The sequence below is a fragment of the Choristoneura fumiferana genome, chromosome 18 (assembly GCF_025370935.1).
Source record: "Choristoneura fumiferana chromosome 18, NRCan_CFum_1, whole genome shotgun sequence".
NCBI classification, from domain to species: Eukaryota; Metazoa; Arthropoda; class Insecta; order Lepidoptera; family Tortricidae; genus Choristoneura; species Choristoneura fumiferana.
Window position 1 is genome coordinate 18241132 of NC_133489.1, and position 25804 is coordinate 18266935.

Below are 25804 nucleotides of genomic sequence, written 5' to 3' on the forward strand. Positions count from 1 at the left end.
ACTTTACATCCTGATCATTCGCAATATTATTTATTTATTGTAAGTAAGACATTGACATAAATTAGACCAATTATCCACTTGCCTGTTCAGCTTCTTCTATCATCTCTTGAACTTTACGTATTTGATCTTTAAGTGTCGCAGCCTTACTATCTAGTGATGAAATAGCAGCATTGTCTTCTCTCACCTAAAAAAAAAACTTACGTCAATGCAAAATTGACAGTCAGGTATTTTTCACTTACACTTCACTCTTTATTACAAATACCTGCAGTAATAACTTCTCTCTTTCCTCCTGCGGCTCCAGGCGATTGTTCATTTCATTCTTTAAATTATCTCGCTTTTCTTCTGCAGTTGCTAATCGACGATGTAACTCCAACAGATGAAGTTTTATCTAAAAGGTTTTAAAATTAGTGCTACTACCAAACAGCATGTTGTGGTATTGAATGTTTTACTCGTTTCACCAAATCGTTTAAAAGTGGGTCATACGTTTGATTCAGTTACAGTTACTTCTAATATTTCTACCTGAGATCCCGATATCTCTTTGCTAAATTGATCTTTCTCTTTGCTCAAGTGATCAATTTGTGCTCTGGATTGTTCCACCTCTTCCCTGAGAGCCGTAGCTGTAGTCTCTAGCTCGTTATATTGATCTCTTTGTTCAGGCGTCATTTCCACCAATAAATTTGATATCGTGGATTGTTCCTGTAATAAAAAAAATCTTATTGGGGATGTTTGGTGAAGATGAACAGAAGGAACAGAAGCTATCACTGAACTGAATCCTCTCGGATTTACTGAATTTAAATTACCTTCTCCATTTGTTCCCTTAGCTGTTTTAACTGGTTCTCCTTTCTCTGCTTCTCTAAGAAGACTTGCTCGACCTCTTCTTGGAGCTTCTTGTTGCTCAAATCCAATTCCCTGGTCTGTTCCTCCACGGACTGCTTCGTAGCTTCGCCATTGACGATGCGAATGGCTGTATTATAATCTGATAGGCGTCCTTGGAGATCTGGAAAAATCTACTTATTAACAAAAACAAGTGTCTTGCAATACTCTTCATATTTTTTTTAACAATTATTTTTTCTTTGTAGGTACTTTCCATCTACTGTCATCAGGCATAAATTCTTATGCTTCATATTGAATGAAATATTGATAACCGTTCTTTGTACCTTTAGTGATTTTTGTACCTACATATAATTATAACTCGTACCTGTTAACTCTTGAGCTAATTCTTTCACTCGCTTCTCGTAATGTTTCTTAGCAGAGCGTTCTCGCTCTCCAGCCTCTGCTTGTTCGTTAAGTCTCGCTATTTCTGCTTTCATTTCCCTGACCTTGACCTGTGTAATGAATTTAAATGGTAGGTTTGTATTCGCAGAAGCTGTTAGAAGCCGTGGCTAGCGGTTTCATCTATGGCCTCTCAAGCAGAGGCTCTCACGTCACCTCTAAGTATTTCGAAATTTATATGCGAAATTACTTCTATAATTTGGACCATGAGTTTTTCGGTTTAGAAACACTTTGGTTAGGCAACACGTGATCTAGGCGTCTTAGTATGCAACACCTTGCAGTTAATGTAAATGCGCGGCCATTGCCTTTGAGCATAGTTGTCATACATCACTAAATAAGGTTACTTAGAAAAACGTGTATGGGAATTGAATTGTTACGACCCATGTCACTAGTAGGCGTAGTATTTATAGTGAGAGTAAGGGCCTGTTTCGGCACTTATTGACTAACTTTAAGTGTCAGATAAAAGGAATGCCATCTTTGTTTATTAAGACAAAACAAACAGGGACGGCATCACTGATATCCGTCACTTAAAGTTAGTAGACAAGTGGTGAAGCAGGCCCTTAATTACTTAAATCATTATCATCGTCATCATCATATCAGCTGTAGGAGGTCTACTGTTGAATATAGGCCTCCAGTTGCTTCGCTTGGAAGCAGCCTGCATCCACCGTGAACCCGCGGCTTTAACCCACCCATCCCCCATCATACGCTGCACTTAGCTACCGATCCGCGTCTCAATTTTATTTCAACCAAACCAGGCCCTATAGGTACTACGAAGTGCAAAATTCGAACTTCGTATCGTGACGTCCCGCTGACGTTAATATTATTTATACGAGAGTGAGAGGGACGGTATGATACGAACTTCCCCCCCCCCCCCTACCCACCTGCATCAGTTCCTCCCAATACCGCTTGTCTTGTAGCTGCCGCGTGCGGAACCCTCTCGCAGTGCCCGTTCGTAAGCCTGATATACCTTGCTGCGTTATCGGCCTGTCAATCTGATGATACAATTTATTAGGTATCATCTTAAAATAGTGCTAGAACATATACATCACAATGTAACACTCTTTTCATGACACAACTTTCATGTGAGTTCCATTCCAATCCAGAAGGTCTGATCTCGGTAGGGTAGAAGTACCGGTTTTGGGCACCTTAAGACCGTTTTTGGCCAGTTGACATGTGAAGTAATATATAAAAAGTTATAGTATTAAAACAATATTTTTAGTGAGTTTTCAAAAGTTTATACTGAAACGAATAAAGTTTGTATTGTTTTATTACTATAAATTTATTTCAAACGTATATTTGAACTTACAATAAATGGCCAGAAACGTTACAATGGCCACAAACGGTAGTTCTGCCCTATTTATTATAATTAACGCGCTTCAACTTTGTCATATTTGTTTGATTGACAAAAGTAACTGACGGACTATAAATAGAACATATTTTCCGATAACGACCAGATTTAACCCCTGTTTCACCATCCATTGTTTTTTATTTGACGGATAAATGTGATGCTCTGTTTGGTTTGTCCGAATAATCGCATTTATCCGTCAAATAAAATTAATCAATGGATGGTGAAACAGCCACTAATCTCATAGATAATTAATTTATTTATTTTATTGTCAAATCATGTACAGTCGAACAAATTTAATCATGACCCAGGGTGGAACCTTCGTGCTACTGATGTCATGTTGATCTCATAGGTAGTTTTGTCTAGGAAATCATAATAAAATTGATTGTTAAATAAATAAATGTCACGGGACAATTCACACCAATTGACCTAGTCCCAAAGTAAGCTTAGCAAAGCTTGTGTTATGGGTACTAAGCAACGGATAAATATAATTATATAGATAGATACATACTTAAATACATAGTAAACACCCAAGACCCGAGAACAAACATTCGTATTTTTCATACAAATATCTGCCCCGACACGGGAATCGAACCCGGGACCTCAAGCTTCGTAGTCAGGTTCTCTAACCACTAGGCCATCTGGTCGTCAAAAAAGTGTAAATCATGATTCAATTTGTTCGACTGTACATTTTATATATAAAAGTCAGTTTTAAATCAAGTTGCCTCTTGGAATTATTATGTTTAATGGTCTCAACAACTCTATTAAGTATTTTTTTGATAATGGACAGAATCATCGCACACGGCGCAGTCATACCTACCTATACCTTTCCTACACCTATCAATCACCAGCATTATTATTACGTGACAAATACTGAATCATGCCGAATGTACAGTTTACAATGAGTCTGACGTACAAAGGCGAACTTGTACCACAAAGCGATCTCTTCGAGTTAACCGTTAAAGTTTGAACGTTTGACAGGACAACAGAAACAAGAGGAATGCCTTGCCATGGAAAAGCCAGTCATTGCTGTCGGCTGACGGCTGGCCGTCGGTGGCGCAGGACCAAATCCGGCCGTCGAGAGTCGCGACGCCGTGCCGCCGCGGTATGCAGAAGCTGGCCGCATGCTGCCGCTTCTGTCAACAACCGTTTAGTTTTTAAAAGCCGAACTCAGAACGTATCAGATCGAAATACGGTATTTGACAACTCCTGATTTTGCCATATCTTAATATTATTATGAAAATATAGATACCTATACAGATAGTGTTTAGCGAAGAGAAAATTTAAATCGGTTGAAAATTGCATTTATAATGATTTTTTGAAAAATCTATATACCTGTCTCTTTTTCAAACGCTTTTCTCTATGCAGCAAGTATGGCGGTACTGGCGTGTGACGTCACATGCCAGTATGTCTTTCTCTGTCTAATCTTGAATTTCAAACCTTTATAACTTTGTTATTTGTAAAGGTAGCTTAAAATTGTTTTTCTATATGATAACAGGCATTGTGTAGTTTTAATTTATAAAACATATACAAAATAGTCAAATACCGTATTGTGGGGAGAGAGCAAAGGTGGGAATATGCGGTATACTTAATGAAGCTTTTTTTTTTTGCACTATTTTATTTGCCCTGGTTTTCACTCAACCAACGGTACGTTAGGGCATTTGGGTCAATTCCACGGTACAAAACGTTAAGAAACGGCAAGAAACGTTCTTTATGAAAAATAACACACAAACATCACGCCTGTATTCCCAAATGGGGTAGGCAGAGCACACAAAACGTTAGCGCTTTGGAGCCACTTTTAGCAATTTTAGGTTTTATGTTTAACGAAAACGGTACAATAGTGACAGGTACAATTAGAAATAAGGAAAGCTTTGTAGAATTTAAAACGTCTTAAAGTTATTAATTAAGAAAGCTTACTATACTGTGAACGATTTTTTAGGAGATAAAATTTAGTGATTTTATACAATAAAATATTATAGACATTAATGATAAGTAGATACAATAGTGGTAATTAGGTAAAATTTTCATTGATTTAATTATTGTCATGTTTCGTGTGTAATTCGATTAATTATAGTTATTATTATTATTATTATTATTTAATGTTACATACTGTTTCTTGCGATTAGTAGGATTTTAATTTAATAATGTATAAGAATTATTGTAATTAATTTAGATCCTACATAGTCGTTAAGATAAATTGTATGTCGTATTGACATGTTACAGAGAAACGTAGATAACACACAATAAATACTTTGACTTTGACTTTGAGGTTGCTAGCCTGTCGCCTACGGTATACCTTAACCTATATCCTCAGTCGCCTCTCACGACATCCACGGAAGAAATGGAGAGGTGTAATTCTAACCCAACACCACACGGGTGAAAAATAAGTTTTTGTAAAAAAAATATTAAATTACCGAAAATATAGTTTATGTAAAAAAACTTAATTGTTAAAATCAGCTAAACATGGTTGGCTATACTTTTTGTTAAATATGCTTGCACAGTCATTGAAACTACATTATCGCTATCTGCTAAACTTCGCGGAGCTCCTGTACCGCGTTGTTTAGGCGCTTTGCGCTTGGCCATAACTTTAACCTAACCAATTAACCCATGTTTCAAACGTTCTGTTTGACCTAACCTACAAGAACAAAAATCTGGACCACGATATCTCTGCAATTAATGATTTTAGAGAAACGTTTATTTGAACATTTTTTTAAATAAATTTAACTAAATATTTTCACCCCATAACTCAGACATATTTCCCACAGCTTTTTCATCCAGTAATTGAACACTGCCCCTTATCCAAACACCACTGAGTACCTACCTCGAAACAGCCGACCCGCTGTTGCTATACTCTCTAAAACCACGTCGGGATACTGGCCTAGTTTCGCGTCTGCCACCAACAGCGCTGTCCACTCCACTGCTATCGGAATAATCCATACTGACCAATCTAAAATAGTTCCCACTATTTTACAATGAAACTAGATGAAACGCCGTCACGCGCAATGACTGTGTTGTTTACACGTTGCTATGGTTACGGGTTCGAACGCATTCGCGCGTGACTTCAGAGTAAAAATGTTAGGGCGACTATGCACCGCGAATGTCACCACGCGATATTATTCGCGCGAATTATATTCCGTGCTTTACATTAGATTTCTTTTCGGATTTTTTTACCGCCAGTGCGAATGCTTGTATCAGATTCAATATGTTACAGAATTGCGGGAAAAAAACCGCACGGAATAAATTTGTAGTGCGGACAGGGCCTTAAAGGGGTCTTTTTTTAGGGTTCCGTAGCTAAAATGGCAAAAACGGAACCCTTAGGGCGTTTTCAGGTTATCCGGTCCGATATCGGTATTCGACGCCGATACCGATATCGGGGCAAGTAACTGTACCTGTCTTTTATATAATAAGTAATATGTAGCAACCATGCCGACAATATAGTAAAAAAAAAATTTTTAGGTCTATGGGAATAGACGTAAAGTGCCCTCACTTGGGGGGTGACTTTTTTTCTCGTCTATACCTATAGTGTGGGGTACCGTTGAGAATTATTAATACTTTAAGAGTAAATAGCAGCCTAAAGTAGGTATAAAATATCTAAACTTGGAAGATTCCCCACAAAATACTAAATCCCATGAAAAATATTACTTGATTTCTTCGTAACAGCTACGGTACCATATCCTGGGCGTATCTGACGCTCTTGGCCGGTTTTTGGTCTTAGGATGACTGTCACTAGAATTTATGTTCGTAGTTAAGGCCCTGTCCGCACTGCGAATTTTTTCCGCGCGGTTTTTTCTTGCAATTCTGTAACATATTATTGAATCTTATACGAGTACGCATTTCTATGTAAAGTATGAAATTGTATGTAACGCACGGAATATAATCCGCGCGAATAAATATCGCGCGGTGAAAATCCGCAGTGCGTAGTCGCCCTAAGACCTTATGGCAGTGCGGACATAGAACCTCCTCCTTTTTCCAAGTCGGGTAACTAACGATGCTAACGAACGTATTGATGATCGAAGCTAACGAAAGAATAAAGCACGGCGGTGAACCTTGTTTTCCTTTTCGACACATGCTAGATCGAAGGATGAGCAAAACGCATTTCCTAGTCGAGTTATGTTTGAGATAATTGCTCAAAAGGAACTTAATAAATTAGGCAAGTAAAATAGCAAATTATACATATTGTGTGGATACTTATAAATGACTATCAGTCAGAATATGCATATAAAATGTCGATAAAAACTTACGTGTAATAAATTGGTAAAATAGCAAATTATATGGTATTGGATACTTATGGATTACTATCAGTCAGAATATGCTTATAAAATGTAGCTAATGTATGTACATTCGTGATTTTATTATTTAAGTTGACGATAAAATTTATAAAGCCACATTTCATTCTATAGTACATAATTAAAAAATTCGATTACCGATAATTTTATTACAGCTGAATTACTGGAATAATTGACAATGCCGCGTGTATTTTACGTCCCGCACGTGTAACTGTAAACTGATATTTCGTGTATTAAAAAAATATATATTTCGAGTAAGATGTAAGTATGTAGTTAACAATTGTTATAGAAAGCTGGAAACCCAAACGATCAGAATGGCTCTAACATTGACTCTTGCTCGGTCTTGAAACAATTATAGACGCTAATAATTTTTAGAGAGAAACACAATTTGTAACTCACTACAATGAGGAAAATATTTTAACGAGGCGAAAATTCTTCTATAAAAACTAAAACTAGATTAAAAATATACGGCTGTGCGATGGGTACGAGTACTGAAACTACTTGAGAGAGCACGATACATAAGAACTTTTCCTATAAAAAAAGATAAACAAACCATTATAACTAACTCTGCACCTACAAAGATTATAGAGTCATGCATGATATCACATGATATGTAAAAAATCCATCAGTAACTTAACTTGAACAGTATTGCTAACTTCAAACGTAATGCCTTGATCACACGTACCGAACAAACGGGCGAGACAGTGCTCTCGGCCGAGTACTCGGTGTGTATAAACATAGCGCCGAGTGTTCGGCCGATACGTCCTAGGTACGTAGGTCTCCTATCAGAATAAGAGGACTTGGGCCGTAGTTCGCACGCGGGTCTAGTGCGGAATGGGAACTTCACACACACAATTGAACTGCTTCGCAGGATTGAGCGGCATTCCTTACGATGTTTTCCTTCACCGTAAAACTTGTGGTAAATTGCAAATGTCGCACATGAATTTCAAAAAACTCAGAGGTGCGAGCCCAGGCTTGAACCCACGATTCTCTGTTTAAGAGGCCATAGGTCAAACCACTAGGCCACACTAACAAATTTTGGATTAATACAGTGCCTAGGGTTTTTTGGTTACAATTATCACCACTGGAAGTTCGAATTAGACGAAGATCAAAGTATTACGAATGTTACTGAGGAATGGTAAAGGTCACAGCTTATTAGACCCACCCGGCACCCGATCAGAACCGCCTCGCTGCCGACCCATTTTATCTAGTTATTCTTCATTGAGAATCCCATCATTGAGGTATCCCATAGGTCTATGCAACGCATCTGCAATACCCCTGGTGTTGCAGATGTTTTACGGTGGTGATCTCTTACCATCAGGAGACCCACTTGCTCGTTTTCCATCCAGTTATTCTCAATTTATAACATTGAATATTTAAAATTTTGATAAATTAATTATTCATCATCATCATCATCAGCCGGAAGACATCCACTGCTGGACAAAGGCCTCCCCCTTAGAACGCCACAATGAACGACAACTCGCCACTTGCATCCACCGGTTTCCCGCTACTCTCACGATGTCGTCAGTCCACCTGGTGGGAGGCCTGCCAACGCTTCATCTTCCGGTTCGTGGTCGCCACTCGAGGACTTTTCTCCCCCAACGGTTATCGGTTAAATTAATTATTGCCAATAAGCAATAAAGTCTACTGAAATATTTTCCAATGTAAGTACCAGAAAAAAACAATAACCATGAGCTCAAAACTGATGCCGTACCCTAGTAACCCCAAAAAGACCTATCCTACGATACCCCACACTACAGAGTTGGATGAGAAAAAACAAATCACCCCCACTTTACGTCTATGGGAGGTAAGTACCCTAAAAAAAATATTTTTGAATTTTTTATTGTATTATTTTGTTGGCATAGTTTACATAATATATATCCGTGCAAAATTACAGCTTTCGAGCATTGATAGTCCCTGAGCAAAGCCGCGGACGGACAGACAGACAGACAGACATGGCGAAACTATAAGGGTTCCGTTTTTGCCATTTTGGCTACGGAACCCTAAAAATGGTATTCACTGTAATTTAATGTTGATCGATATGACACTTGCAATGATGGCTTATAAGATGATGTCGAAAAGTCGATATAGTTGTTATTGACTCAGGTTAACTGTACTGTAACAGGAATCATTGGAAAAACACTCTACCATAGTTACAAAGGTTAAGGTGTTCAAACGAACACTTCAACTTTATTACGCTTTATTATAATGTATAAATTGCAAAGTGATAAAAAATGGTTAATATGTATATAGAAATAATGGTATGTTCTGTAGGTTATGTATGGTATGTTAAAACAAATAGGTATATAAAAAGAGTCAAAGAAACGGCTACAGCATTCCGAAGAATAGGAGCACCTGTCTACTTGTATCAGATAATAATATGTATGTTATTAGTGCACTTATCATCTTAAGCTTAGATTTTTCTCACTGTTTTATCTTTGATAAACGACGCGACGTGTCAGGGTTGCAAAAATACGTAAATAAAAATGAGAAGTCAAGTGCTTCGGAAGAATGGATTGAACAACCTGTTGATCACTTCAATACAGATATTGAAACTTGGAAGATGAGATATTTCAAAAGACTTACTTTTTGGAAGCCCAACGGACCTATTTACCTGTACATCAACGGTGAATCGCCAGCAGCTTCTGATTGGATAGAAATAGATTCTCTCCTTACGTGTCAGTTAGCGAATGAAACAAATGGAGCCCTCTTTGCATCAGAACATCGTTACTATGGAGAAAGTATGCCAGTTGTCATGAAAGACACATCATCGATGAAGTATCTAAGCTCTAAACAAGCATTGGCTGACTTGGCTGCATTAATCAAAACTATAAAGTCTGCTCCCGAATTTAAATCCTCAAAGGTAGTTGTGATTGGCGGATCATATGCGGGGAATCTCGCTGCTTGGATGAGAGTTCTTTACCCTGACCTCGTAGACGCTGCAGTGTCCAGCAGTGGACCTGTTTTGGCAAAAAAAGACTTTTATGAATTTTTTGAAACTGTTAGTGATGTCTATGAAAAATATGGATCCTCTGATTGTGTCAACACATTAAACAAAATGTTTAATCATTGCGCTGAACTACTAAAAACCTCGAGTGGAATTGAAAGGCTTAAAAAAGAATTGGGTATTTGCGATGAGTCAGATATGAGCATTGTAGAAAATCAAGCTCAGTATTTTTTCGAAGTTATCGGTTATTATGCAGCCCAGTCTCAATACGGCAATCCTGACTGTATAAAACGTGATTGTCAGTCCCTCCAAGCGAACGATTGGGCACGATCAATGCAAAAAAGCGTAAAATTCCTTAAAGAATTATCTTCCCAACACAGTACTTCTGTAGTGAAAAATCTATTCCAACTAAACAAGTGGGCTCGACCTAAACTAAGTTTCAAAGATAGTGGCTGTCATCATGTTGACTTTAGAGAAGTAGTTGAGAACATGAAAGTAAATAAAAATAATGATTGCTTATATTCTTGGACTTACCAAACATGTACTGAATTTGGTTATTATCAAACCACTAACTCTAATAAGCAAGCTTTTAGTCACCTCGTACCGCTTGATTATTACATAAAACTATGTAAAGGAGTATTTGGCGAGGATTTCAACGAAAAGCGAGTTGACGATGGAGTAGCACAGACCAATGCACTTTATGGTGGAATTACGCCCAACGTAACTAATGTGGTGTTTACTCATGGAGACATGGATCCTTGGCATAGACTAGGAGTTCTTGAAGATCTTTCTGAAACTGCAGTGGTAAGAATAACAAACGGAACATCTCATTGTGCTGCTTTGCTTAGTCCGGATGCTTCTGATCCAGATGCACTCACAAAAGATAGAGAATATGTGAAGAAAATAATAAAAAAATGGATAAATAGTGCTTAAGCGGATTCGTTTTTTGCTTTTTTTTTACAAGACCTTAGGTTTTGTAATTTCTTTGATTATTTTCCATCCAGTTTATGGGTCGTCTTTTTATTATTGAGTGATTCAAATTGCTCTTAATTTGTGTTTTAGTGATTTCCGAATATTTTTGTTTACTTTTATCGTGAGGCCATACATATATCTTGTCACATAATTATAATATGTCAATGAAAAATAGGTAGGTAGGTACCTCATTAAAATCAGGTATAATGATAATATGTAACTACTTCTAAAAAAGCGCGTAACTCAAAATCGATCATTTTTAGGATTCCGGAGCCAAAATGGCAAAAACGGAATTTATTGCTTCTGAAAAGTTATGTTTTGTACTTTACGCCATTTGAGACACAAGGTATCGATATTATGCATGCATTTGTGTATGTTAGTCTGTAAGGTATTTACTGAATGGGCCAAGCTGGCCGAAATAAATGAATTTATTATCATTATAATTAAATTGCATCCTTCTTTTATTTTTTTTAAATAAACAAAACTACGTTATTATTTAAAGAAAATCTAACATCAGGTATACCTACCTACCATAGTTCCAAAGATTAGCATGTAGGTAGGTAACAAACAAAGTCTTCAGCGTTATTATACTATGAATTTGTGTACGTATTGTGAAATAATAAAAAAGTAATTATTGAAAATGGTATGTTCTGTAGATTGTGAATGGTATGTTAAAAAAACATTATGTTATGGAGGTCGACGATAGGGTTGTAGCATTCTGAAGAATAGGAGCACCTGTTTACTTAATAAATAATAATAAATATCACGGGACAATTCACACCAATTGACCTAGTCCCAAAGTAAGCTTAGCAAAGCTTGTGTTATGGGTACTAAGCAACGGATAAATATAATTATATAGACATAGATACATACTTAAATACATATTAAACACCCAAGACCCGAGAACAAACATTCGTATTTTTCATACAAATATCTGCCCCGACACGGGAATCGAACCCGGGACCTCAAGCTTCGTAGTCAGGTACTTGTATCAGGCATGTATTTTATTAGTTCCCTTATCGTTCTCCGCTTAGGCTTTTCATACTGCTTTATTAGTCAAGACCACGACGTTTCTGAATTAGAAAATGATGTAAGTGAGAATGATCGCTGCTTGGATGAGACTTCTTTACCCTGACCTCGTAGATGCTGCATTGTCAAGCAGTGCACCCGTTTTGGCAAAAAAAGACTTTTACGAATATCTTGAGACGGTTAGAGATACTTATGAAAAATATGGGTCCACTGATTGTGTAAACAAAATTTGTATTTTTTTTAAACGCATCGTTGAATTTTTAAAAAATTCGAGTGGAATTGATACATTAAAAAAGGAACTTAATATTTGTAACGAAAGTGATATGAATGTCGTAGATAATCCACTATTACTAATACTAATACTAAATTATTCGCAAATAATGCTGCAAGTCTTACCCCTGATTTGATAAAATCACAATGTCATTCTCTTCAAAAAGAAAATTGGGAGCGGTCAATGCAAAACAGTGTTGAAATTTTCCATAAACAATTGACTTCCCAATATCTTAGGAGTACAAGTACTGCAGTACTAACAACATTTAAGCTGAAAAATTGGAAAGAAATTACACTGAATCCTCATCAGCCTTGTTTCTTGTATATACAGCATATATAGAGTATATGAAGGCACATAAAAAATTATGGTTCTCTACTTGGGTTTACCAGGAGTCTACTGAATTTGGTTATTTTGCGACTACGACGTCTGATAAGCAACCTTTTACTCACAATTTACCACTTGATTTTTGGGTAAAACAATGCCAAGCCGTATTTGGTGAGGTTTTTAACGAGAAACGAGTCGACGATGGAGTAACACAGACCAACGCAATGTATGGTGGAATTACGCCTAACGTAACAAATGTGGTGTTCACTCATTGACATGGACCGCGGCATATAAAAATAGTTTGTACTGCAGTGATGAGAATTACAAATGGAACTTCTCACTGTGCACTGTTGGATAGTTCAGACCCTTCAGATTCAGACGCACTCACAAAAGATAGAGAATATGTGAAGGAAATGATTAAAAAATGGATAAAATAAGCTTAACGTCCATTCTAAATCCAATAAAGTCGCTAAGTTCAGTTCAGTTAAACCTTAGCATGGTTTTGCTCGGTGCATTATTGTAAAATGTTAATTTTTTTTCTATTTAGTAAATAAATGAAAAAAAAGTAAGCGTTTTCATATTTCGCATTTAATTTGACAAGACTTATTTATTCCTTTGTCATTTATTTAATTGTTTATGTCCAGTATTGATATTGTCATTATTTTATGGTGATTTTACTGATAATCATTAAGTATATATAATTGACATCTATGTACCTTACGATATAATAGTCATTTATTACTGACCAATTAAGTGCAGATTTATTTTAAAACTAAGAATGTAACATTAAACCAAAATAATTCTTGTTAAAGTTAAGTAGGTGAGTACATACTTAACCTAAATAACCCAAGTTCACTGCGACATAACAGTCAAGTCCCTATGTCTACTTATTCATTTATTATACTATGACCCAGCAACGTGTCTTTCAATATTATTTGTCATCGTTATTTGTACTTATCGAAAAATGAGACTATGCCCACTAGCACGTGTCGTAACCAACCGTCGCCGGTCAACCGACACCATTAAGTAAGTAGGTTCTGATGGATAATATTGCAGCTGACATGCAAAATAGCAATTTAGGAAGATTTTGGCAGCCGGCTAAACAAGATTTTAAGACCAAATAACAGTTTTCCTTCACACATCGACGGACAGACTGACGATCATGGCATTGCGGAGTCGTTTAGCAAACTTTTTACCCATGAAAAACCCACGACTGCCCACCGGGCCTCCGTGTAGATGGAGGACCGTTCGATTTCGATTGCGTGTGACGGTAACGGAGATCGCGCAAGTGGTTAATGGCATGACGCGTGGAAAGTCTCCCTTAAAGTATGGTGCATAAACCCAGCTTCATACATTTTGACAAGTCGATTATTTAATTCCTCTGGAAGAAATTGCAGGCACGTCAAACACCTCCACCTGTTATCAAAGTACTGAATTTGTAGTAATTCCAAATACGGCTTTCAGTGACACTGTCTTCATCTTTAACGTCTGGCCAGTTAAATTTAAGTGATTTTCCTTGCACTTTTTTCAAGTTAATTTTATGCATACGCTTACACGGATTTCGTAATTTTTCTAACATAAGAGTACCACCTTTTAGAGTGTATTTGGTACTGAACCTTAGTCGCCAGTAATTTTTAGCAAATTTAGTGGTTAACACCATCGACTTCCATTGAGGATTCTTGAGTTAGGCTGATTTACGTCCGGATTGTTACTTTCTTTGAATCTTGATGTCCTCGATGTTTACCGGTGTTGAATCTTTCACATTCATAGTATCTGGCTCTTCTGCTCTCGCTTGAATAAATTTCATAAAATCATTGCTGTTCAAAAGGATTGAAGACGCTGGTTGGTTTCTTAAAAAACTGTGAATTTTGACAATCTAATTTTACATTTTGTATCATAACTGCAGGAGATTGTGGTCACTCTTATTTGGATCATGCCCTGCCGTGATGGGAATTGATGCGTGGCGAGCTAGGTTCCGTCTCACGCTGTAGCGCGAGCGCCATGTAGCGCCGGGCTTGGCTGTGTCAATGCGCAAACTATCAACATGCATTCCTATCATTTGCATGTGATACAGCATAATGCAAAGTGCCAAAATGATAATGGCTCAATGGTACATCGTCTTGGCAAGTAAATCAACAGGCTACGAAGTGCTACTCTTCCTGGCACTGATAAACTCCAAACAACCTGAAATAAAATAATATAATTAAAGATAATATAACTAACTACTCGTAACGTACAAATTGGAACTTAATAAAGAAGGACAATATTTAGATTTAAAATACCTGATGTACTTTTTACAAAATTATCTACAGTTCTCTAAACAACAGCCCCAATTCCGTCTGGTGCTCCTTTTCCATGTCCTGCTTCTTGATAATTCATAAAACATCTATTCTACATCCGTATTAAATACTAACTATATACTACTTTATATTAACTTTACTAAAAAACATTTAATGTTTCGCAATTTGTTCATTACCATCCAACGGCTTTCATTACCATCCCCTACAAATGTGGAAGGAATGGACGGTAATGCAAAGGAAAGGAATGAAAAATAGATACTATTTCATTAATTATTCTTAAATCAGATGTCCTTGAAATTTTAAATTAAAACTGTAAATAAATCCGCCCAAAAGGGATACTTTCTTAACGTATAAAAAAATCAAAAACCATTACTTACTTGTGAAATGTCCGGAAGGTAATTATAAACACACTGTACCAAACGTCTTCCTTGTCGCGGAGATCGCAAATATTTTTTTTAAATTTCACGTACGTCCACCCCGTTCGATGCGTGCCGGTCGACTGATTATTGCGTCATACAATGGAACAATATTAAAGTTACCAGAGACGAATTTAGAAGGTGTAATTTGTTGTAACGTATTGTTGGAAGTGAATGAATTTTTTTGTTTGACAAAAATATAGTTACAAAATTTTACTATAAAACTGTGTTCAAAAAAAATAAAAATTATACCAATACGTAAGGAGTATTTAAGGATTCTACTGACATAAACAAGTTGGGCTTTCTTGTGATGAGATTGTAAAAAAAAAATATTCCAACTATGAACTTGTGTTGGAACATTGGAGGTGAATGAATTATTTGCAAGTTTTCGTGTCATAATAAATTTAAATAATGTAATAATAGTATATTAGTTCAATGCACTTTATTAAGGTTCTAAATACATATCGTTTTGCATTAGCCGAATTTACGCTGACTTTATTTTTTTTATCGAAAAGTACAAGAACATGTGATTGGCACGAAATGACGGAACGACCCAATTACGCCTAACGTTAACAAATGTGGTGTTCACTCATGGAGACATGGACCTTTGCATATTATACTAGGAGTACTTAAGGATGTGTCTTACACTGCAGTGGTGAGAATTACAAATGGAACTTCTCACTGTGCACTGTTGGATAGTTCAGACCCTTCAGATTCAGACGCACTCACAAAAGATAGAGAATATGGGAGCCGTGGTGGCCTAGTGGTTTGACCTATCGCCTCTCAAGCAGAGGGTCGTGGGTTCAAACCCGGCTCGCACCTCTGAGTTTTTTCAAAATTCATGTGCGGAATTACATTTGAAATTTACCACGAGCTTTGCGGGTGAAGGAAAACATCGTGAGGAAACCTGCACACAAACCTGCGAAGCGATTCAATGGTGCGTGCGAAGTTCCCAATCCGCACTGGGCCCGCGTGGGAACTATGGCCCAAGCCCTCTTGATCTGAGAGGAGGCCTGTGCCCAGCAGTGGGACGTATATAGGCTGATGATGATGATGATGATGATGGTTTTGCTCGGTGCATTATTGTAAAATGTTAATTTTTTTTTCTATTTAGTAAATAAATGAAAAAAAAGTAAGCGTTTTCATATTTCGCTTTTAATTTGACAAGACTTATTTATTCCTTTGTCATTTATTTAATTGTTTATGTCCAGTATTGATATTGTCATTATTTTATGGTGATTTTACTGATAATCATTAAGTATATAATACATTGACATCTATGTACCTTACGATATAATAAAACTTTTATTCACTGACCAATTAGAGTGCAGATTTATTTTAAAACTAAGAATGTAACATTAAACCAAAATAATTCTTGTTTCAGTTAGGTAGGTGAGTACATACTTCCGCAACCGCCCTAAGCAACCGGCTAGCTGGTCATGTTGCCCTATGACATAGGTCCCTCTGTCACTTACCTCTGCGTATCGCACTATGACCATTATAGCAACGTGTCAGGTAAAAATATATTATTTGTCATCGTTATTTGTACTTATCGAAAAATGAGACTATGCCCACTAGCACGTGTCGTAACCAACCGTCGCCGGTCAACCGACACCATTAAGTAAGTAGGTTCTGATGGATAATATTGCAGCTGACATGCAAAATAGCAATTTAGGAAAATTTTGGCAGCGGCTAAACAAGATTTTAAGACCAAATAACAGTTTTCCTTCACACATCGACGGACAGACTGACGATCATGGCATTGCGGAGTCGTTTAGCAAACTTTTTACCCATGAAAAACCCACGACTGCCCACTGGGCCTCCGTGTAGATGGAGGACCGTTCGATTTCGATTGCGGTGACGGTAACGGAGATCGCGCAAGTGGTTAATGGCATGACGCGTGGAAAGTCTCCCAGGTTGGATGGTGCATATGCTGGCCCAGCTGTTCACGGCAACGATTTTGACAGAGTCGATCATCAACTCCTCTGGAAGAAATTGCAGGCACGTCAAACACCTCCACCTGTTATCAGAGTACTGAATAAGTGGTACATCCAGGAGACCAACCAGGTGAGATGGAAAGGGGCACTATCCACAGCTACACATCTGAACTGTGGAGTAAGACAGGGCGGCTGCATGTCGCCGGCACTGTTCAACGTGTACATGGACGGACTGACAGAGGCGCTAACACGGACCGGAGTAGGTTGCTCCATCAACGGGATCATGGCGAACCACCTGTCTTATGCGGATGATATTATTATGGTCTTGCTTGCTCCTTCAGTCGCAGCGATGCGGTAATTGCTGGCCGTATGCGAGAGGTACGCTGGTGAACACAATATGGTTTACAACCCTGACAAGTCTGAGTTCATGAGAGTGGAGACCGCGGATCGGCAAGCGCAGCGTAGGACGTCCACCAACGAGATGGATGGATGACTTGGTTAAAGTCGCGGGTTCACGGCGGATGCAAACCGCTTCCAACCGAGGCAACTGGAGGTCTATGGGGGAGCCCTATGTCCTACAGTGGACGAACTATGGCTAAAATGATAATAGGTACTAATATAATTTAAAAGAATTTCATTTATAACTCATAAAATAACAGTGGCATGTTAAAACACATATATAAACACGACGACTAGAAATCAAGAGCACTTGCTCACTGGTATCAAATAATATACGTGATGTATTTTGCTAGCGCACTTATAGTCATCAGTTTTGGATTTTCATATTGTTTTGTGTTTTTTGAACACCATGGCGTACCGGAATGGAAAAATGATTTAACTAACAAAAATAATGACTTAAGTGACACTTCGGAAGAATGGATTGAACAGCCGCTTGATCACTTTAATACAAATAATGAAACCTGGAAGATGAGATATTTCAAGAGGCTTACTTTTTGGAAGCCCAACGGACCCATTTACCTGTTCATCGGCGGTGACTTTGAGATGTTTTCTGGGCTCATAGAAAGGTATTGCCTCTTTCCGTGTCAGTTAGCGAATGAAACAAATGGAGCCCTATTTGCATCAGAACATCGTTACTATGGAGAAAGTATGCCCGTTGACATAAAAGACACCTCGTCGATGAAGTATTTGAGCTCGAAACAAGCGTTGGCTGACTTGGCTGCGTTAATTAAAACTATTAAGTCTGCTCCCGAATTTAAATCGTCAAAGGTAGTTGTGATTGGCGGATCATATGCGGGGAATCTCGCTGCTTGGATGAGACTTCTTTACCCAGACCTCGTAGACGCTGCAGTGTCGAGCAGTGCGCCTCTTTTGGCAAAAAAAGATTTTAACGAATATCTTGAGGCGGTTAGTGATGCGTTTGAAAAATATGGGTCCGCTGATTGTGTAAAGAAAATAAATGTTTTTTATAAACGCATCACGGAATTACTAAAAAGTCCGAGTGGAATTGAAAAACTCAAAAAAGAATTCGGAATTTGTAATTTTAGTGATATGAATGTCATAGAGAATCAACAATTGTTTTTTGATACCTTAACTTTTTTTACATTCGGAAGTGTTGCTACACATTTAACCGCTGATGATATAAAATATACATGTCGTTACTTTCTTACAGAAAATTGGGAGCGATCGGTGCAAAAAAGTGTTGAAATTTTTCATAAGCAATTGACTTCCCAATATCGTAGCACTACAAATACTGCAGTAAAATCGATGTTTAAACTCAAAAAATGGACAGAAATTACATCAAAAAGTTGGTGTTTTGTGTTTAACTTTACAAAGGAAATGGATTTATTGAGGAAAATGAGAAGGCATGGATTTGTTGTTTTTATTTACCAGAGGTGTAATGAATTTGGTAATTTTGAAACCACAAATTCTGATAAACAACCTTTTGGTCATAATGTACCACTTGACTTTTTCATTAAACAATGTCAAGCCATATTTGGTGAGGATTTCAACGAGAAACGAGTTGACGATGGAGTAGCACAGACCAATATAATGTATGGTGGAATTACGCCCAACGTAACAAATGTGGTGTTCACTCATGGAGACATGGACCCTTGGCGTAGACTAGGAGTACTTAAAGATCTGTCTGACACTGCAGTGGTGAGAATAACAAATGGAACTTCTAACAGTGCACTGTTGAATTTGGACTCTTCCAATCCAGCACTCTTAAAAGATAGAGAGTATGTGAAGCAAATGATTAAAAAATGGATAGAAAAAGCTTAAAACATGTTAAAGATATGTACTTTTTATATGTCCTCTTTTCGTTCACTTTTTAATGCATCACCGTTTGTTATGCTGAGTTTTAAAGCTTTTTCTTAAATACCCATTTGTAACCACAACGCACTAAGAATGGACATAGTTGACACTTATCGTCTTCATCTTGAAGAAGACCTCATGACAATGTTCTGCAGATATGTGAATAGACGGGCACCGCTGTTTTGCAATATTTTTATTACCACAATGTGACCTGAATGGATCAGACTGTTATTCCGTTTAATTACTTCACATGTATTCTATACGAAACGACAACATTTTCAATCCTACTTATTTGTTGATTTTTCAATGCAATATAAAGCAAGTTAATTTCTTTATTTATAGCAATGTGGCAAAGGCCTATACCTATGTATATTCATATTTTGTCTGGTTTAGTGTAAAAATAAAGCTAACTGCATCTTTTCATTGTATTACTTCCGGCATTTAATACCCATTACTGAATAGCTTAACACGGCAATATTATTGAATTTGTAATCATGATTTAGAAATACTGTGAAATCGATACCTCCTACGTATACTGGTACAAGTGACAAATTTCTGATTTTTAGTTTTTTGCAATTTTGTGATTAATATTTCCTTATTTACCTACCAAAAAAATTTGGACGGATATTCCTATTAGTTTTGGAAATAAAGTGACGTATATGAATGCATCTAACACCGTTTTGCTAATCGGTACAACGTATACTGAGGCAACCGACATGCACCACTATACGCGGCACCGATATTGTCGTGGGGCCGGGGAAGTCGAGTGTAACTGGCAGTTGCCTCAGTGTACGCGCTAGCCGTCGCTGCGTGCGGACCGTTTAAACTGTTCTACGAGCACATAATTTGATAGTATATAAAAAAAAAACATGTTTTGGTTTGGCAAGACCACAATAGCCGTATTTCTCATAGACAGTCATGGAAACTAAATCCAATGTGAAACCTTTTCGTGATCTATTTCGCTATGATTCTTTGGCAAATGTATGGGATGTCAACATAACATTGGTAGTACAACGGTTCCACCCCAGTACCAGTACGTGATTCAGTTTCCTCGGCTATACCTACATGTACGCGTGCTAGAAATATAACATTGCAGTATTACATTGCATTTTGGTAGTTGAGCATCCCCAAAAAGAAGGCGAAGGCATGCATGCTTTAATTAAAATGAGAACAGTAAATTTCAATATACCTACAGGTTGATAAAAAAAATCCTGTACTATACTGTAACCCATATTAGGGCTACTGATTACTAATACGATATAAGTGGGAAAACATCGAAATTAGAAAGTCTTCTTGCGACTCCACTTCCATACAAAACTTTTTTTTTTCGAATCAGTATTTTTCTACTTGGATCATATTAGTAATTAGTAGCCCTAATGTGGTTTAAAGTATAGTACAGGGTTTTAATAACACCCTATACACATTTTTTTTATACACACCTAAGAAATGGTACCTGGCTATGTATATGGCGAAAACGGGTAAACCGTATGAAGTTATAGAAGTTTCCCAAGACTCAGAAACAGACACAAAATTAAATCTATTGTCAAGAAGACATTAATATATAAGGCGTATTATTAAAATTAATGATTATATCATGGATAGGGAAATTTGGAAATAATTCCGATCCGCATTGGCGAGTGCTTACTCCAAATAGCGAATTGAGAACTGTTTTAAATATGTAGTTGTGTTAAATACTTGTGATGTATAGATATCACTAAAATATGATTGTAAATCTGTTTACAAAATATACCTAGGTTTATTGCCAGACTCTTCTCAACAGAGATTTTTACGAACCGGTGGTAAATTTTTTGACATTCATAAGTGCTTGTTACAATCTAAATTGAATAAAGATATTTTGACTTTGACTCAATATTTCATGTCAAAGCTTGTCTTAAGCAAAGTGCCAATCAGACTCGCGCACGAAGGGTTCCATACCATCTATACAACTTCATTAGGATTAGCAAAAAAATGGCAAAAAAAAACATTTGTTGTATGGGGGCCCCCTTAAATATTTATTCTGATCTATTTTTTGTTATATATATATTATATCGACTACAGTTATACATAATCTGTGAAAATTTCAACTGTCTAACTATCATGGTTCATGAGATACAGCCTGGTGACAGACGGACGGACAGCGAAGTAGTATAAAGTAGTAGGGTTTCCGTTTATACCCTTTGGGTACGGAACCCTGAAGAGGCACAAAAGCTAAACCGTTATGTGGATACAAATGGGTGCGATGCGATATATGTATCACATGAGGAACCTTTCACAATAAAATACGAGTACACATTTGAACAGGAATACGAATACATTGAATGTGCTTCCATTAATTTAAAGCACTTAATACAATTACTTTTCTTAATAAAACCATTTATATTTCAAGTGAGGTTTTTTATAAAGGTATATTTCTGTATTTTGTATAGCACGTTTAAAACATTACTAGCGGTATATTGGTACAAGTGGCATGCTAATGTTAGCGTATATTGATGCAAGTGATAAAAACGTTTATAAATCAATAGATGAAGGTAAAAGAGCATCTGTTTTATTGTTCATTGCAAGCCATATAAGTATTTCATCTAAAAATTCATATACAATATAAAAATATCGTTAGATCAGTAATCTACGCATTACGCCGTATACTGGAGCAAGTGGTAATTAGCTCAGTATACCGCACAACTACAAGATGTAAAATACGTATAGTAGTGTATCTGCAATTTTCTCAAAAACTATAAGAAATTTCAAAATTCCATGAATACAGGTAGAAAGCAAATATTTCTTTGAAATGCAATTTTGAAAAGTTTATGAAAAATAAAGTAACTCATCTTTTTGAAAGCTTCCTGGCATTTAATACCCTTGTACTGAATAGCTTAACACGGCAATATTATTGAATTTGTAATCATGATTTAGAAATACTGTGAAATAAGCACTGATAATACATCAGTGGAAATAAGTGAGAAAATGGTTTTCGCATGCTGAGAACGCAAGTCTCAGAAACTCCTAGAAATCAATGTTTTATTTGTAAGACAGCTAATATTGTACCAGACTTAAATTATAACTACCATGTACTGTATATACGCAAGTGTTTATTTCATTCTAACATGGATTTTTTAAGCGTTTAAATAATCCCAAAAAATCATATTGCTTTAAAATACTACTTGTTGCCCGCGACTCCGTCCGCGTCTAGAAGTAAGAAAAATAGTTTACGTCCTGTTCTCAGACCTGCTGAATATACAAAAAAAAAACATAAAAATCGGTGAAGCCGTTTCGGCGGAGTTTGGTCATAAACATTGTGAGACGAGAATTTTATAATAATATATTAGAAAGAAAGATGTAGATATAACGGTCTGCTGAAATAAAAAAATCAAAGATAACGTTTGAAATGACAATGACACTTCAATTTTCCCGGCAAAAATAAAAAATAAAAAATGCACTAACTGTAGCCCATTCAATCGCCTACATCGATGCTCTATTATGTACATTAAATTGTTATTTGACCGAAAACACGTCGACAATATTTATATACTTACACATTGAATATTCATAGTCCTCTGAATTTATTCAGTAACTAGTAAATGAACCATAGAAATTCAGATTCTTAATTTCAGGTCGTGTGTTATGAGGCCTTTGGCATGGATGCATGAGCCTGACACATCATATCCTTAAAAAAAATAGTTTTTCATTGAAACAAAAGACGTTCGTCTAACGGAGTACTTTAAAGCCTATTTTAAGGAACACGACTTTGAGAAGTAACTATTTAAACGACCTGGCAAAGGAGCTAATTCATTGCACTTTTGGTTTATTCAATAATATGTTTGGTTTCTTCGGCGTAGAATTGATGATATTTAAGAGTTTTAATGAGTCAATCGTTCAGCAGCGGTTTATCCCTTAGTCTCTATCGATAAAATCTTTCCCATATCGAAAATACAAACTGAGACATGGATGCACAGAAAAACCAAAAAAAGAGACCAGCGCTGGGAATCGAACCCAGGTCCTCAGAAATCCGTGCTGCGTGCTATAACCCCTACACCACCGCTGGACAGGAATCTAGACACGAATTTCTCCTATGCACACATATCTCAGGTTACTTTTTTCCACTACGCTACTTAAGCAGCAGCACTAGCGACATCTAGTCATCACCTCCAAAAAGACTCCGAAAAACCAATCATAATTTGATTGCCTAGTAGCGACGTCTCTTGTCTGGGTGAGCGGTTGGTTCCAAAAGAATGTGACGTCTCTCGATGAGAGCGAAACTGCTGAGGATCTGTGTTCGATTCCCAGCGCTGGTCTCTTTTTCTGGTTTTTCTGTGCATCCATGTCTCAGTTTGTATTTTCGCTATGGTTTCACGGGATACCCGTAAAAGTAACGAATTTGGAGTTGAAATAAAAAATACAAAAAGACTAAGATTGGTTTTTTGGAATCTTTTTGTATTTTTTATTTCAATTCCAAATTTTTACTTTGGTCTTATTTTTCTGTTTTTTCTGTGCATCTATATTTCAGTTTGTATTTTCAATACAAAAAGACTCCAAAAACCAATCATAAAATCTTTCCCGATTACGGACTTGCAACTCCGGCAAATTTTAATCACCATTTGTGACGGATAAATGTTTGCAGTAAGGGTAAAAAAAGATGAGAACTGCACACGCAACGGACCTGTCAAATATAACTTGACCCGCGTTGCATACTAATAAATTTTTCGTAAATATTTTGGTAAAATAAAGAAATTGACTAACCGATGAAAACTAATATTGATTGTTACACTTTTTAACTGTTGTTTCCGTATCATTTAAACAGGATATGTTGCCGTAAATTAAATCCTATCAAAAACATTCTGTAAAAAACTAGCCAAATCTCGATGGAGCTGCTTATTTATCTCTAAAAAGTAATAAAATCTAGACAAAATCGTGCCAAGTCTAAGGTTCCTTACTGTGATTTCTTTATTATTATAGTTAATGTTGTGTGACTTGGCCGTTGACTTGTACCTACTCACGTATAAAGAATGTTGAGTCTTAAATCTTATCCAGTAAATGTTGAGACTCAATACGCGGACAATATAAACATTCTTTATACGTTAGTGGGTACAAGTCAACGGCAAATCGCACTAAGGAACCTTAGACTTGGCACGACTTTGCCTAGATTTCATTACTTTTTAGAGATAAACAAGCAGCTCCATCGAGACTTGGCTAGTTTTTTACTGAATGTTTTTGGTAGGATTTCACTTCTTTTTGTAGAAACGTGGGCTTATTACTTATTATCAAATGAAGCGGCCCACCAAGTTGAATATTTTTTGTGAAGGCGGTATGTCGATCTCTAATAGTTTGGTTGAACTCTTGTGTTTTCTAATCAGGGTCACCATGTACTCCAATGTATCTTCGATTATCCTAGTTTTTATAGTTTTCCCTTTATGTGGCCATTAAACCCTAACTCTGTACCAAATTTCAGCTCTCTGAGTTTATGGGAAGTACTAGTTCTATTTTGATGATCAAGAGTGAGTTCCAGAGATTCTCAAATAGGGGCCTGAAAATGTGGCGAAATGGTTCCAGTGAAGGATGGTACGGCGGTGTTTGCTTCGCGCTCGACTTGGCGGGAGCACTACCGTGCCCCCAGATCTGTTTTAAATGTTAGCTGTCTCTTTGGTTCCAGTTTATGGCCCAAGCTGACAAACCACAGACTGACTAGTTGACAGGGTCGAGTCGCCTTATATTTCGTCTCTAAAGAGATAAGTGATCGTAGCTTACATATATGAGTATATTATTATTTATTGGGCTTGGCACCGACTTCAAATTGCTGACTTAGAAACATACTTTAGTTTTTAGGGTTCCGTACCCAAAGGTGCCAACAGAACCCTATTACTGAGACTCCGCTGTCTGTCTGTCCGTCCGTCTGTCACAGGGCTCTATCTCTTAAGCCGTAATAGCTAGGCACTTGAAATTTTCACAGATTAACAGTGGCCGCTACAACAACAAATACTAAAAATAAAATAAAGTTAAAAATTAAAGGGGGTCGTCATACAAGAAACGTGTTTCATTCAGCGGTTTTTGGTTGCTAGGCTGCCAAGATGACGGCTGTCAGTTGCTAGGGGCAACGCGATGACCCTATGTTGTTTTTAATGTTTTACTACTTATTAATTTGCAATTTTGTTAGTGCTATTTTATAAAACCTTCGATAATATAATAATTGTCTCTAAGACCGTGGTTTATTTTTTTTGTGCAGAATTAAGACTAAATAAAAATTTATGATCCACAAACCTCAGACACATACAACACACACTTCACAAAAGCAGACTTCAATAAAGTACTCACAGCCGCTGTGTTTAATGTTTTTTACACTAAGAAATGTCCGTAATAATTCATACTAAGTAACACTATTTATTTACAAGATCAAAATTTAAAATCAGGTTAAGATTTATTCACTAATTCATAATAAGTAC

At 36.8% G+C, this 25804-nt stretch overlaps 3 protein-coding genes across 5 annotated transcripts in view; 2 read left to right on the top strand and 1 right to left on the bottom strand.

The window, feature by feature from the left end:
* Nucleotides 1-25804, bottom strand: part of LOC141438376 (intraflagellar transport protein 74 homolog) — a 27402-nt gene extending 1598 nt beyond the window's left edge. The window contains exons 1-8 of one of the 3 annotated variants that reach the window (XM_074102236.1): nt 25677-25804; nt 3627-3753; nt 2154-2264; nt 1199-1325; nt 801-997; nt 520-696; nt 263-388; nt 83-184 (exon numbers count right to left, since the gene is read on the bottom strand). In XM_074102236.1, the coding sequence (XP_073958337.1) occupies nt 83-184; nt 263-388; nt 520-696; nt 801-997; nt 1199-1325; nt 2154-2264; nt 3627-3743 (957 nt within the window). In that variant the 5' untranslated portion in view covers nt 3744-3753; nt 25677-25804. Of the gene's footprint in view, nt 1-82; nt 185-262; nt 389-519; nt 697-800; nt 998-1198; nt 1326-2153; nt 2265-3626; nt 3754-5438; nt 5619-25622 lie in introns of those variants that run through there. The other 2 variants (XM_074102235.1, XM_074102234.1) reach the window with 2 other exon arrangements.
* On the top strand, nt 11923-12721 carry LOC141438396 (putative serine protease K12H4.7). Its single transcript, XM_074102257.1, has 2 exons — nt 11923-12183; nt 12473-12721. Exons 1-2 carry the CDS (start codon nt 11923-11925, stop codon nt 12719-12721), a joined length of 510 nt encoding a protein of 169 aa, XP_073958358.1.
* LOC141438377 (putative serine protease K12H4.7) lies at nt 17822-19790 on the top strand. The gene has a single exon (XM_074102237.1). The coding sequence runs from the start codon at nt 17838-17840 to the stop codon at nt 19338-19340; it is 1503 nt and encodes a 500-aa protein (XP_073958338.1). The 5' UTR covers nt 17822-17837; the 3' UTR covers nt 19341-19790.